Here is a 12,966-nt window from a genome sequence, read left to right as displayed (position 1 = left end):
CTTTTAATTAATTTTAAATTTTGTATTGTTATGTATTTTAGTTCTGGCTGTGCACCACCCTGAGTCCACTAGGAAAAGGGCGGTTATATAAATTGAATAAATAAATAAATAAATAAATAATGTTGTAAATTGGGATCACGTGACCAGATGCCGTAAATGCGGGGCCATTTATCGAATCCCCAAAATGTGATCACATGACCATGGTGGGGGCGGGGATAGAGTGGCCCTTGGAACTTCAGATCTGAGTCTCTCTCTCTCTCTCTCTTTTGGAAAGTCTGTAGTAATTTTGCTTGCTAAGTGACTGGGTCCATCCCACAGCAAAGCCAGCTTCTCCCCACTCACCCCCAACCCTCCCGACCTTCCTGAGTCTTCTCGAGAGCGAGAGGTTGGACTAGAAGACCTCCAAGGTCCCTTCTAATTCCATCCTTCTCTATTGAGAGTCTCTCGCCGTGTCTGTCGGTGAATCACTCTGAGCCGGTCAGGCTGATATGATAACTCTTCAGGAATAAAGATAATGGCTTTAGGTTTTAAATTTATGACCGGGTGTTTCCTAGAATCAAGGCCTGAGTGGATTTTGGAACTGCTGGACAGGAAATAAGCTTATAATGGGATTTTTTGCAACTTTTCCCATATATGGGAGTAAAAATTGCCATAGGTTACACGCTGACCTCCCTGTGTTTGGGTGAATCTTTTTCAAAACGGCTTTGTTCTCCTCGCCACAGAGAGACAGAGAGAGAGACAGACAGAGAGAGAGAGAGAGAGAGAGGAGAGAGACAGAGAGAGAGAGAGACAGAGAGAGAGAGGGAGGGGTGGGAGGGAGGGAGACAGAGAGAGAGAGAGAGAGAGAGAGGGAGAGAGAGACAGAGACACAGAGAGAGAGAGACAGAGAGAGAGGGAGAGAGAGAGACAGAGAGAGAGACAGAGAGAGAGGGAGAGAGAGAGACAGAGAGAGAGACAGAGAGAGAGAGGGAGAGAGAGAGAGAGACAGAGGAGAGAGACAGAGAGAGAGAGAGACAGAGCGAGAGAGAGAGAGACAGAGAGAGAGGGAGAGAGAGAGAGACAGAGAGGGGAGAGAGAGAGACAGAGAGAGAGACAGAGAGAGAGAGGGAGAGGGAGAGACAGAGGAGAGAGACACAGAGAGAGAGAGACAGAGCGAGAGAGAGAGGGAGGGAGGGAGGGAGGGAGACAGACAGAGAGAGACAGAGAGAGAGAGAGAGAGAGAGAGCGAGAGAGAGACAGAGACACAGAGAGAGAGAGAGACAGAGAGAGAGGGAGAGAGAGAGACAGAGGAGAGAGACAGCGAGAGAGAGAGAGGGAGGGAGGGAGGGAGACAGACAGAGAGAGACAGAGAGAGAGAGAGAGAGGGAGAGAGAGACAGAGACACACAGAGAGAGACAGAGAGAGAGACAGAGAGAGAGAGAGGGAGAGAGAGACAGAGACACAGAGAGAGAGAGAGACAGAGAGAGAGAGAGAGGGAGGGAGGGAGGGAGAGAGGGAGAGAGAGAGAGGAATGTGCTGTTGTACAACCAGGCTGTAGAATCACTGTGAAGGTCACTTTCACATTTTTATTTGTGTACTCATGGGTGTTGGGTCGGGACACAACTCACTGGCAACATTTTTGTGACCAATTTTGTCAGTTGATGCCGTCGATTTAGCCCTCCCTGTTTTGTCTCCCAACATCTGCAGACTCGCAGATAGTTGGGGAAATTTATCTCTTTTTTTTTCCTTATCCATCGCTCTTTTGCTTTTTCCATTTTTTTATTTTATTCAGAAGATCAAAATGCCAAAGACGACAACATTAAAAAAAAAATGCAATTAAAAAAAAAATAAAACAAAAGACAGAAAAACACATCTTTTCTCTTTTCCTTGTCCGCGTTAAAATACAGGTAGTCCTTGACTTATGACTACAACCGAGCCCAAAAATGTTTGTTGCTAAGCGAGACGGTGGTTAAGAGCGTTTTGCCCCATTTTACGACTTTTCCGGCCACAGTTGTTAAGTGAATCACTGCAGCTGCAAAGTGAGTCACACGATTGTGAAGTGAATCTGCCTTTCCCCATTGACTTGGCTGGTGAGGTCGCAAAAGGGGATCACGTGACTCGGGATACGGCGTCCGTCATAAATATGAGTCAGTTGCCAAGCGCCTGAATTTTGATCACGTGACCGCGAGAATGCCGCGACGGTCATAAGTATGAAAAACGATCATCCGTCGCTTTGTTCTGTGCCGTAACTTCAAACGGTCACTAAATGAATTGTTGTAAGTCCAGGACTACCTGTATAACCTTATAATAAAAATAAAACTGGTATTTCTTGTGCTTCTTTGGTAGACTACCCCAGAAGGGTTAACCACGTCGTGGTTCAGCACCACGTTCATCCACCACGCTAAACCGCTGCTTCTTTTTTTTCCTCTTTGCAGTGACATATTTGACGCGATGTTCCCCGTCACACACATTGCTGGAGAGACTGTGATCCAACAAGGTGAGCTTTGTGGGTTGAGAGGACACATCGATGTGGCCCATGCTCAGATCATTTACGTCTAGGGGTCGGCAACCTTAAACACTCAAAGAGCCATTTGGACCCGTTTCCCACCGAAAAGAAAACACCGGGAACCACAAAACCTGGGTGGAGTTGGCCAACTCGACATCACTCGCTTCCACCAGTCACATGACTCCCTAGCCACGCCTACCCAGCGGGTCATTAGGACAGAGAACCGGTTGTTAAAAAACACCGGGAACCACAAAACCCTTTTGACATCCCTCCCTCCTCCCTCTCCCGCTCTCCCTCTCCCCCTCTCACTGTATCTCTCTATGTCTCTCTCTCTTTCCCCTCTCACTGTATCTCTCTATGTCTCTCTCTCTTTCCCCTCTCACTGTATCTCTCTATGTCTCTCTCTCTCCCCCTCTCTCTGTATCTCTCTATGTCTCTCTCTCTTTCCCCTCTCTCTGTATCTCTCTATGTCTCTCTTTCCCCTCTCACTGTATCTCTCTATGTCTCTCTCTCTTTCCCCTCTCTGTATCTCTCTATGTCTCTCTCTCTCCCCCTCTCTCTGTATCTCTCTATGTCTCTCTCTCTTTCCCCTCTCACTGTATCTCTCTATGTCTCTCTCTCTCTCCCCCTCTCTCTGTATCTCTCTATGTCTCTCTCTCTTTCCCCTCTCACTGTATCTCTCTATGTCTCTCTCTCTTTCCCCTCTCACTGTATCTCTCTATGTCTCTCTCTCTCTCCCCCTCTCTCTGTATCTCTGTCTCTGCCCTGGCTGCATTTCCATCACCCGTCATCGCCTTTACCTTCTCAGGCCAGGCGAGGAGTGACTGGGAGGGGAGGGCGAGGGGCGGGGCCAGCCAGTGGTGGGATCACCCGAGAGGGAGCCACAGCAGAGGGCCCAAAGAGCCACATGTGGCTCCGGAGCTGCAGGTTGCTGACATCTGGTAGCCAAACTCAAATCCTGCAGCCGTTCTTCGTATATTTTAATCTCCAGGCCTTTGCTCATCTTCATTGCTCTTCTCTGAACTTTTTCCAAAGTCCCCACACCATTTTTTTGTAGTATGGGAGACCAAAATTGGTTGCGGGATTCCAGGTGTGGTCTTCCTTAGGGTTTTATGAAGCTTAATTCATACCTTCCCACTTCGCTTTCTCTGAATCCGGTCTTTTCAAAGCTGGTACAAGATCACCCTCTTAAGTTTATAGGCTCCTGATTTGTCTTTCTCTTCCACTGTAGGTGATGAAGGCGACAACTTCTATGTGATTGATCACGGGGAGGTGTATGTAAGTTGCAACTGACTTATTTGAAGGACTTGCTTTTCTTTTAGTGTATAGAAATGTGTTGATGTTCTGGATAAGATATGGACGAGAGGACTTCTCCTTACTGGTGACCTAGAGAGGAAAGAATAGAATAGAATAGAATAGAATAGAATAGAATAGAATAGAATAGAATAGAATAGAATAGAATAGAATAGAATAGAATAGAATAGAATAGAATTCTTTATTGGCCAAGTGTGTTTAGACACACAAGGAATTTGTCTTTGGTGCATACGCTCTCAGTGTACATAAAAGAAAAGATACATTCTTCAAGAATCATAAGGTACAACACTTAATGATAGTCATAGGGAACAAATAAGCAATCAAATCATACTAGGAAACAGTCAATATAAATCGTAAGGATACCAGCAACAAGGTTACAGTCATGCAGTCACAAGTGGGAAGAGATAGTTACTAGTAAGGAAGAGAAGAAGAATAGTAGTGCAGATTTAGTGAATAGTTTGACAGTGTTGAGGGAATTATTTGTTTAGCAGAGTTATGGCGTTCGGGAAAAAACTGTCCTTGTGTCTGGTGGTTCTGGTGTGCAGTGCTCTATAGCGTCGTTTTGAGGGTAGGAGTTGAAACAGTTTATGTCCAGGATGCGACCGGTCTGTAAATATTTTCACAGCCCTCTTTTTGACTCGTGCAGTATACAGGTCCTCAATGGAAGGCAGGTTGGTAGCCATGGTTTTTTTCTGCTGTTCTAATGATCCTCTGAAGTCTGTGTCTGTCTTGTTGGGTTGCAGAACCAAACCAGACAGTTATAGAGATGCAGATGACAGACTCAATAGTTCCTCTGTAGAACTGGATCAGCAGCTCTTTGGGGCAGTTTAAGCTTCCTGAGTTGGCGCAGAAAGAACATTCTTTGTTGTGCTTTTCTGATGACGTTTTTGATGTCAGGTGTCCATTTTAGGTCTTGCGATATGGTAGATATGGTAGAACCTATCAGGAAAGGAAGGCATGAACCCTATTCATTCATTGCCCACGTGGATGAAAGCGCCATTCCCTGGATGAGTCCTCAAAGAGGTCTGGAGGAAGCCGAGAAGACATGTCAGAAGTAATCTTCCCATGGATTGCCATCAGGAGCCAAGCTCATTTGTCCCGTATAAAGTCGCCTAATGGCGTATCATCCGCCAACAAATTATTTTAGGTTGAGAGCCTTAGAGTAACCCCGCCCGGAGGCCCTGCAGCTTTACCGCTAAACAATCTCGAAGATGGAAGGCCATCAAGTTGGAATGCGCCCCAAGCATTGGGTGAAACCGGAGCAAGCTGGGTTTTTTTTGCTAATCATCAAGGATTAGGTCATCTCGTGCCTTCCGTAAAGAGCAAGCTGGGAGCCTGGGGGGCAAGCCCGCTTTTTCATCTTCAGAAGATTCCAATTTGCTTTTTCCAAACTTTGCCCTGAAGGGGTTGAAACCTCACTGTGGGGACACCTGAAAATGACGGGCGGCTTCCCTCCGGATGGCTCCGGGTGGGCCTGGAAACCGGGACTTCATAAGGAATTTGTAAGGAGGATTACGGCACGGTTGAGAAGAAATGGATTGATATATTTTGGCCTTATTTTCAGAGAGGTTTTATTATTTTGGGGCGTGTGGAGCAAGATGGGGTTCCTCTTGCCGTCTCACCTGATTTCCAGCTCTGCGTTTAAATATTTTCGGGTAGGGCTTATTTTCGGAGGGAGGCTTATTTTAGCGCATGCGGTCAAAAGCCTGATTGGCCTTATTATCAGGGGATGTCTTATTTTCAAGGAAACAGGGGAAATATTTTTATTTCTCATAAACATGTCTTAAATGTCTCTTATTCGTTGTTAATCATACATATTCTCTTTTAACTTTTAACATTCATATTAGTTCATTCTTCATCCTAAAAAATTTGAGTATACTTGGGGTGACTCTTCTACCATTCCATCTCCTTTATTTTACAACAATCCTTCTTCTCCTTCTCCTCTCTTCCCCTTCCCTCCCTTCTTTTTCTATCCTCTTCTACTTTCTTCTTTCCTCCTCTCCTTCCCCTCCTCCTCTCCTTCTCCTTCCTTTCCCCCACTCCTCCCTTCTTCCTCCCTTTCTAACCTTCCCTCCTACTCTTATTTCCCCTCCCTTTCTTCCTCTCTTTTCCCCTTTCTTCTGTTCCTCTCTCTCCTTCCTCTCTTCTTCCCTCCTATCTATCCCTCTCCTCCTCTTTCCATTCTCTCCCCATTGTTGTATTCATTTTCAGTTCAATATTTTCCAAAATGGTATCCGAGCAACCCCGATGGATTTTTTTTTTTTTGGAAAGGAGCTTTGATTTTGTATCTAACAAAGTTTGGAACTGGGAGAGGCAGGAGGTACATGCACATGTGCAGTGGAGCTGAGCTGGGGCAATGGCTGGCATACCTGCAGAGAGGGGCACTCGTGCCATAGGTTTTCCATCACGGCCCTACACCATTTCTGACAGATGGCAACCCAGTCTCTCCTTGAAAACTTCCAGTGATGAAGCTCCCACAACTTCCGAAGGCAACTTCTGTTCCATCGGTTGATGGTTCTCACTGTCAGAAAATTCCTCCTTATTTCTAGGTTGAATCTCTCCTTGATCAGTTTCCACCCATTATGATGATGAGACAGCTGCTTTCTGTGGCTTCCTACATCGTATCAAAATAAAGTTTGCCCGTCTTTTCCCACCCAGGTTCTATTTTAAGAAGCAGCTGGCATATTTTTAAGCCACCCAACAGCGCCTGGCAGCTATTTAGGGAGACATAGCGTCTTTTTATGGCAAGCCCTTGGTGTGTCAGGAGGTCATCTAATTAGCATTGTTGGGCGTTGAAAGCCGTCCCCAAGTCACCATCTCCTCAAGAAATCCAACTGACTCATCCTTCCGAGTGGGGAAGCCAGGATGTCTCAGTTTGAAGCCTGCCACATCTGCAGGGCGAGGATTAGAGACAAAACACGGGTTAAGGTGGACCTTCTTTTTGGTTGTCAAATTTTAACCAGGCAAGTTGTCAAGCGAGTCGCATCCTGAGTCTTCGGAGAGGGGCAGCATACAAATTGAATTAATAAATAAATAATAAATCCAGTTTTTAACTTCTGGCCATGATAGTTAATTAATTAATTAATCAACTGCAGGGATTCACTTAATTAATTAATTAATTAATAAGAGCATTGGTAGTACAGTGGTCTAAGGCAACCTGTTATTCAGCTGGTTATTAAGACCAGCTGCCTGCAATTACTGCAGGTTCGAATCTGGGGGATTCTGGGAGTTGAAGTCCACCCATCTTCAAGCTTCCAAGATTGAGAAACACTGGGTTAGGAGCTTTGTGGCTCTTTGAGTGTTTAAGGTAGCTGATCCCTGTTCTAGAGTCTCGACATCTTTTTTTATAGCGTGGTGACCAAAACTGGATGCAGTTTTAGGTGTGGTCTTACTAAGGCTTTATCGAGTGGTATTAGTACCTCCCTCGATCCTGATCGTATCCCTCTGTTAATGCAATGTAGGATTGCGTTGGCTTTTTTGGCTGCCGCCGCACACTTATTGGCTGATATTATATCTCAGGCCCAGCCTGTTGTGGCAGGCATACACGGCTACTTCTGATAGCTTTCAACTATCACCCACTTTTTCTCTCCAAAATAATATTTTTTTTTTCCTCAAAAAAACACCCCCCACAAAGCTATCCCGGGTCTCTATTTTGAAAACTTCGGCCGACCACGCTTCGGGGTTTTTTTTTTGTTTTAAATTGCCGAGCAAAAGAGGTAAAAACAATAACAATAGACGTCCTGAAAATAACTCCTCGGTGTGGGTTTATATTTAGAAGGACGGATTCAGGAATTTTATTTTGATTTGATTTTCTCTTTTTAGCCGGTCCCACAAAGCCACCCTTCGGAGCAAGGCAGTTTCAACTTTTCTTTCTTTTTTCTTTCTCTTTTTTTTTAACGGAAAGTCTGTTATTTCTGTTTTGACCCCAAACGTTTTTTTGGGCAGGCTGTCTGTCTGTTTCCCGAGCTACCGACCACAAAAAACGGAACAGATCTCTCTCTCTCTCTCTCCTATCTGCTGCAACCATATTCCATATTTGGCATTCAGGAATAACAAGCCGGCTCTTGTTACAGGCTGACGGATCAAACGATATAATTCCAGCGGAGTAGATTTCCAGAGGAAGCCAATGGACCAGCGAGCTGTTTCTTTATTAGAGACAATTCAGGTTTTTAGAAGGAGATGCTTTCTTTCTCTCCATTTCTTACAGACAGATATCAGGAAAGCAGGGGAATCTGGGGGGGGGGGGGTCAGAGGGAATGCAGCCCCCAGCCCTTTTTCTCCCACTCTCTACCGTTGCTTCAAGATTTGGAAGCACAAAACACTGAGGACTAGCAGCCCAATTGAAAGAGGTCATGCTTTCAAGCAACAGAAAAAGCACTTCTTCTCCTTCTCCTTCTCCTCCTTCCTCTTCCTTCCCCTTTTCCCTTCTTCTCCTCCTCCTCTTTCTCCTTCTCCTCCTCCTCTGCCTCTTCTTCCTCCTCCTCCTTCTTCCCCCTTTCCCTCCTTCTCCTCCTTCTCCTCGTCTTCCTCCTCCTCTTCTTCCTCTTCCTCCTCCTTCTCCTCCTCCTCCTTCCTCCTCCTCCTTCCCCTTTTCCCTCCTCCTCGTCTTCCTCCTCCTCTTCTTCCTCTTCCTCCTTCCCCTTTTCTTCTCCTCCTTCTCCCTCCTTCTCTCCTCCTCCTCGTCTTCCTCCTCCTCTTCTTCCTCTTCCTCCTTCCCCTTTTTCTTCTCCTCCTTCTCCCTCCTTCTCTCCTCCTTCTCTCCTCCTCCTCCTCCTCCTCCTCCTCCTCCTCCTCCTCCTCCTCCTCCTCTTCTTCCATTCTTTCCATTTCCATAACCGCCTTGCTTTCCAACGAAAATTCCCCACCGAAGTCCTAAGTCCAAGGACTACCTGCATTCCGTCTATATCATTACCAGTCATTGGAGATGCAGTAAATGAGCGGTCGCTAAACGGTATTGTCATAAGTCGAGGCCTGCCTGCATGATTTCTGTAACAGTGGCGGCTCAGCGGCTAAGACCCTGAGCTTGCCGATTAGAAAGGTCGGCCGTTCAGCGGTTCGAATCCCTAGTACAGGATGGGTCCAATCCCTAGTAGTCCTGTGTGAGCAGTGGGGTTGGGCTAGATGGCCTCCCAGGTCCCTTCCGACTCTGTTTTACTGGGTTGCGGAATTGCGGTGGTTGCTTGCCAGAGAAAGGAAGAGGGGTTAAGTGGGACCTGTTGGGAAGAGAGCCGTGAGTGACTCATATCAAAAGCGATGGGGAAAAAAACAATAGAAGCCCAGAATGTTTTTGATCTTTGCAAAGCTGCAGGCCTTTGGCAAGGATTATAACTCTTCATATTTGGGTATCTTCAGTTCTGCATTCCTTTGCAACGACATGAAAGAGAGAGAGAGGGAGGGAGGGAGGGGAGGGGAGGGGAAGGGGAGTAAGCGAGATCTTTGGCTACTGTGTAGATGGAGGCTCAGCCGCTCCAGCCATGGAAAAGGAATGTTGGCTTGTGTTTAACCCACGTTTCCAGATTCATTGTGGATAGATACCTCGGCTGAGCTGACCTCTTCAACTCCGGCTTTGGAAGTTTTGTTCTGAAATCGTGCTCTCAGGTAGATCTCGGCAGAGACAATGAAACGGCGGGTCTCTCATTCGACGTCCTTCTCGATCCTCTCGTGATACTTTTTTCACACGTGCCAATTTTTAATCATGTCGTCGTGACAGTGAGGTTAATAGAAAGACACTGCTTCCTCCCTTCGCCTCCCTTTTTCCTTCCTTCCTTCCTTCCTTCCTTCCTTCCTCCCTCCCTCGCTTTTTCCTTCCTTCCCTTCTCTTTTCCTCCCTCCCTTCCTCCCTCCCTTTTTCCTTCCTTCCTTCCTTCCTTCCTTCCTTCCTTCCTTCCTTCCTTCCTTCCTTCCTTCTTTCTCTTCTCTTTTCATTCCTTCCTTCCTCCGTCCCTCTCTCCTCCTTCCCCTTTTCCTTCCTTCCTTCCCTTCTCTTTTCGTCCCTCCCTCTCTCCCTTCTTTCCTCCCTCCCTCCCTCCTTTTCCTTCCTTCCCTTCTCTTTTCCTCTCCCTTCCTCCCTCCCTTTTTCCTTCCTCCCTCCCTCCCTCCCTCCCCTTCTCATTTCATCCATTCCTTCCTTCCTCTGTCCCTCTCTCCTTCCTCCCTCCCTCCCTTTTTCCTTCCTTCCTTCGTCCCTTCCCTTCCCTTCCCTCTTCCTTCCTTCCCTCCCTCCCTCCCTCCCTCTTTCCTTCCTCTGTCCTTCCTTCCTTCCTCCCTCTGTCCTTCCTTCTTCCCTCCCTCCCTCCCTTCCTTCCCCTTTTCTTTCCCTTCATCTCCCCAGAGGCAGATCATGCAACTAAATTGGCAAGCAGAGGCCAGAATGACAGGGCAGTTTATCATCAATGTACTTTTCTCATCATCATAAAATGCCGGGTGGAAAGCTGAGGTTTAAACCTTCATCACTCTAGAGAAGTTCTCCTCTTTAGCCCACTGGCTTTTTTGTAGAGGTGAACCTTTCCCCTGTTTGATGGCAAGGAGACTTGGCATTTCCATCTGGGGAAGCAACCAAGTTCTTAAATTCAACGGACAGAAGGATAGCCGCATGTCCTCCTCCTGGTGGCCTTCGTTGCTTTCCCTTTTGCTTCTGGAGAAAGGATCAGCGTGGCTTCTGCAAAGTCGGCTTCTCTAGATCAGGGGTCTCCAAACCTTGGCAACTTTAAGCCTGGGAGGACTTCAACTCCCAGAATTCTCCAGCCAGCAAAGCTTCCCTTCCCAAAGCTGCCTGGAGAATTCTGGGAGTTGAAGTCCTCCAGGCTTAAAGTTGCCAAGGTTGAAGACCCCTGATCCAGATGGACCTCCTGACACAGCCGAGACTACAGCTGCCGTAACCCCCAGCTTGTCTGGCAAGGGGAAGGATGGGAGTTGTAGTCCAGCCCATCTGGGGAGGGTCAGGAATTTAAGGAAATTTGCTCACAGAGAAGGTGAGCAAATTTTTAAGGAGGAGAAAGCAAGTCAGGATCGCAGCCTTGAAGGCAATCAACCAACAAGGACCCTTCTCTTTACTCCCTGAAAGAATTCTCCGCTCTCTTTGATTTTTTTTTCTTGATTTTTTTTTGCTAAGTTGTGTTTTCTTTGGCAACAGTCCCGTAGTTGTTTTCCCTTGTTATCTTCTGCGATATTTGTTTTTTCTTTTTTTCTCCCTTAAATGTCCTCATTCCGCCTACAGCTCTGGACTTTCCAGGGTGGTCCTTCCGATAGAGGGTTTTTTTTTAAATTTTTAATTTTATTTTGAAACCAGGCTTTTAAGTCAAGGCCACCTTCAAATAAAAGGGGCTTCCTTCCTTCCTTCCTCCCTCCCTTCCTTTCCTTCCAGCCGGCTGAAAAGGATTCTAAGTCAAGAGTGCAAGAAAGGAAGGAACGTTTAAGGGGAAGGGAAGAGACCTGCCACGCAGGGTGTGTGAAATCTTAAATTTTATGTGGGCTTCCTATAGGAATGTAGGCAGTCCTTGACTTATGACCAAAGTTGAGCCCCAAATTTCTGCTGTTAAGTGAGACACTGGTCAAGTGCCCCATTTTACCACTTTTCTTGCCACTGTTGTTAAGTGAGCCACTGTATTGTTAAGTTAGTAACACAGTTGTTTAAGTGGAAAGCTTTCAAGAAGAGACTGGACTGCCCTCTGTCAGAAATGGTGTAGGGCAGTGTTGCCAACCTTTTTGCCGTCGTGTGCCAAAAGCGGGGAGGGGGGAGTGCAGGGGAATCATGTGCGAGTGTGCCCATACCCATAATTCAAAGTGCCCCCTCACGCTGCCCCCACTTTTGGCATGTGATGGCACGGTGGGCCCAGTAGACCTGTTTTTGCCCTCCTCCAACTCCAAAAAAGCCTCTGGAGCCTGGGGAGGGCGAAAATAGCCTTGCCATCCCCCCCGGAGGCCCTCCGGAGGCTGGAAACAGCCCGTTTGCCGACTTCCAGTGGGACCGGAAGTCCCGTTTCTTGCCGTCCCACAACTTCTGAAGGCAACTTCTGTTCCATGGGTTGATTGTTCCGTCAGAAAATTTCTCCTTATTTTGAGGTTGAATCTCTCCTTGATCAGTTTCCATCCATTATTCCATGTCTGGCCTTCGGGGGTTTTCGAAAACAGGTTGACCCCCCTCCTCTCTGTGGCAGCTCCTCAAGTATTGGAAGACTGCTATCCTGTCTCCCCTGGTCCTTCTCTTCACTAGACTAGCCAGGCCCAGTTCCTGCAACTGTTCATTGTAGGTTCTAGTCTCCAGACCTTAGATAGATTCAGATGAATAGAGTTAGAAGGGACCTGGTAGGTCATCTAGTCCAGCCCCCCGCCCAAGCAGGAGACCCTACACCATTTCTGACAGATGGCAATCCAGTCTCTTCTTGAAAGCCTCCAGTGATGAAGCTCCCACAACTTCTGAAAGCAACTTCTGTTCCATGGGTTGATTGTTCTCACTGTCAGAAAATTCCTCCTTATTTCGAGGTTGAATCTCTCCTTGATCAGTTTCCATCCATGATTCCTTGTCTGGCCTTCAGGTGCTTTGGAGAATAGCTTGACCCCCTCCTCTCTGTGGCAGCCCCTCAAGTATTGGAAGACTGCTCTTATGTCTCCCCTGGTCCTTCTCTTCACTAGACCAGCCATGCCCAGTTCCTGCAACCGTTCATCGTATGTTTTAGCTAGGTCAGAACATAACCTTGCTTAGTGGACTACTCGCAACCTGAGGCTGCTGAAGGTGCTTGTGAGAGCTTTGCTCCAGGGAGCGTTTGCGGGCACAGTTGGAGCAATAAAGGGTAGTTAGATATGTTCTCTAGTTGTGTTGCTTTCGTGCCACGCCCTGAGCCATCACATTCCGTAGCCTCTTTTATGTTTTGTACGCTTGCGATGTCCGTTTCGGAGAGGATCTGTCCCTTTCTCTCCATCCTTGCTTCTCTCAAGGGCTAACGACCTTTCCCCCTTTCTTTAACGAAGGTGTACGTGAACGGAGAACTGGTCACCAGCATCGGAGAAGGAGGCAGCTTTGGAGAACTGGCCCTCATTTACGGCACACCGCGAGCTGCGACCGTCAAAGCGAAGACAGATCTCAAACTCTGGGGAATCGATCGCGATAGCTACAGACGCATCTTGATGGTGGGTTTAAAAACAAACAAACAAACAAACAAACAAACTTG

The 12,966-nt window shown here is 47.0% G+C and overlaps 1 protein-coding gene across 1 annotated transcript in view; it reads left to right on the top strand.

Moving 5' to 3' along the window:
* PRKAR1B (protein kinase cAMP-dependent type I regulatory subunit beta) overlaps positions 1 to 12,966 on the top strand; it is an 80,899-nt gene that overhangs the window by 35,306 nt on the left and 32,627 nt on the right. Inside the window, exons 5-7 of the mRNA XM_070954953.1 lie at positions 2,415 to 2,476; positions 3,717 to 3,763; positions 12,767 to 12,925. Coding sequence (XP_070811054.1) covers positions 2,415 to 2,476; positions 3,717 to 3,763; positions 12,767 to 12,925 — 268 coding nt within the window. The remainder of the gene's footprint in view (positions 1 to 2,414; positions 2,477 to 3,716; positions 3,764 to 12,766; positions 12,926 to 12,966) is intronic.

Source organism: Pituophis catenifer, unplaced genomic scaffold (assembly GCF_029215685.1).
Source record: "Pituophis catenifer annectens isolate HBS135680 unplaced genomic scaffold, rPitCat1.0.hap2 SCAF_16, whole genome shotgun sequence".
Classification (NCBI taxonomy): domain Eukaryota; kingdom Metazoa; phylum Chordata; class Lepidosauria; order Squamata; family Colubridae; genus Pituophis; species Pituophis catenifer.
Note: the sequence above shows the minus strand (reverse complement) of the source record. Positions and strands in the feature narration are given on the sequence as shown.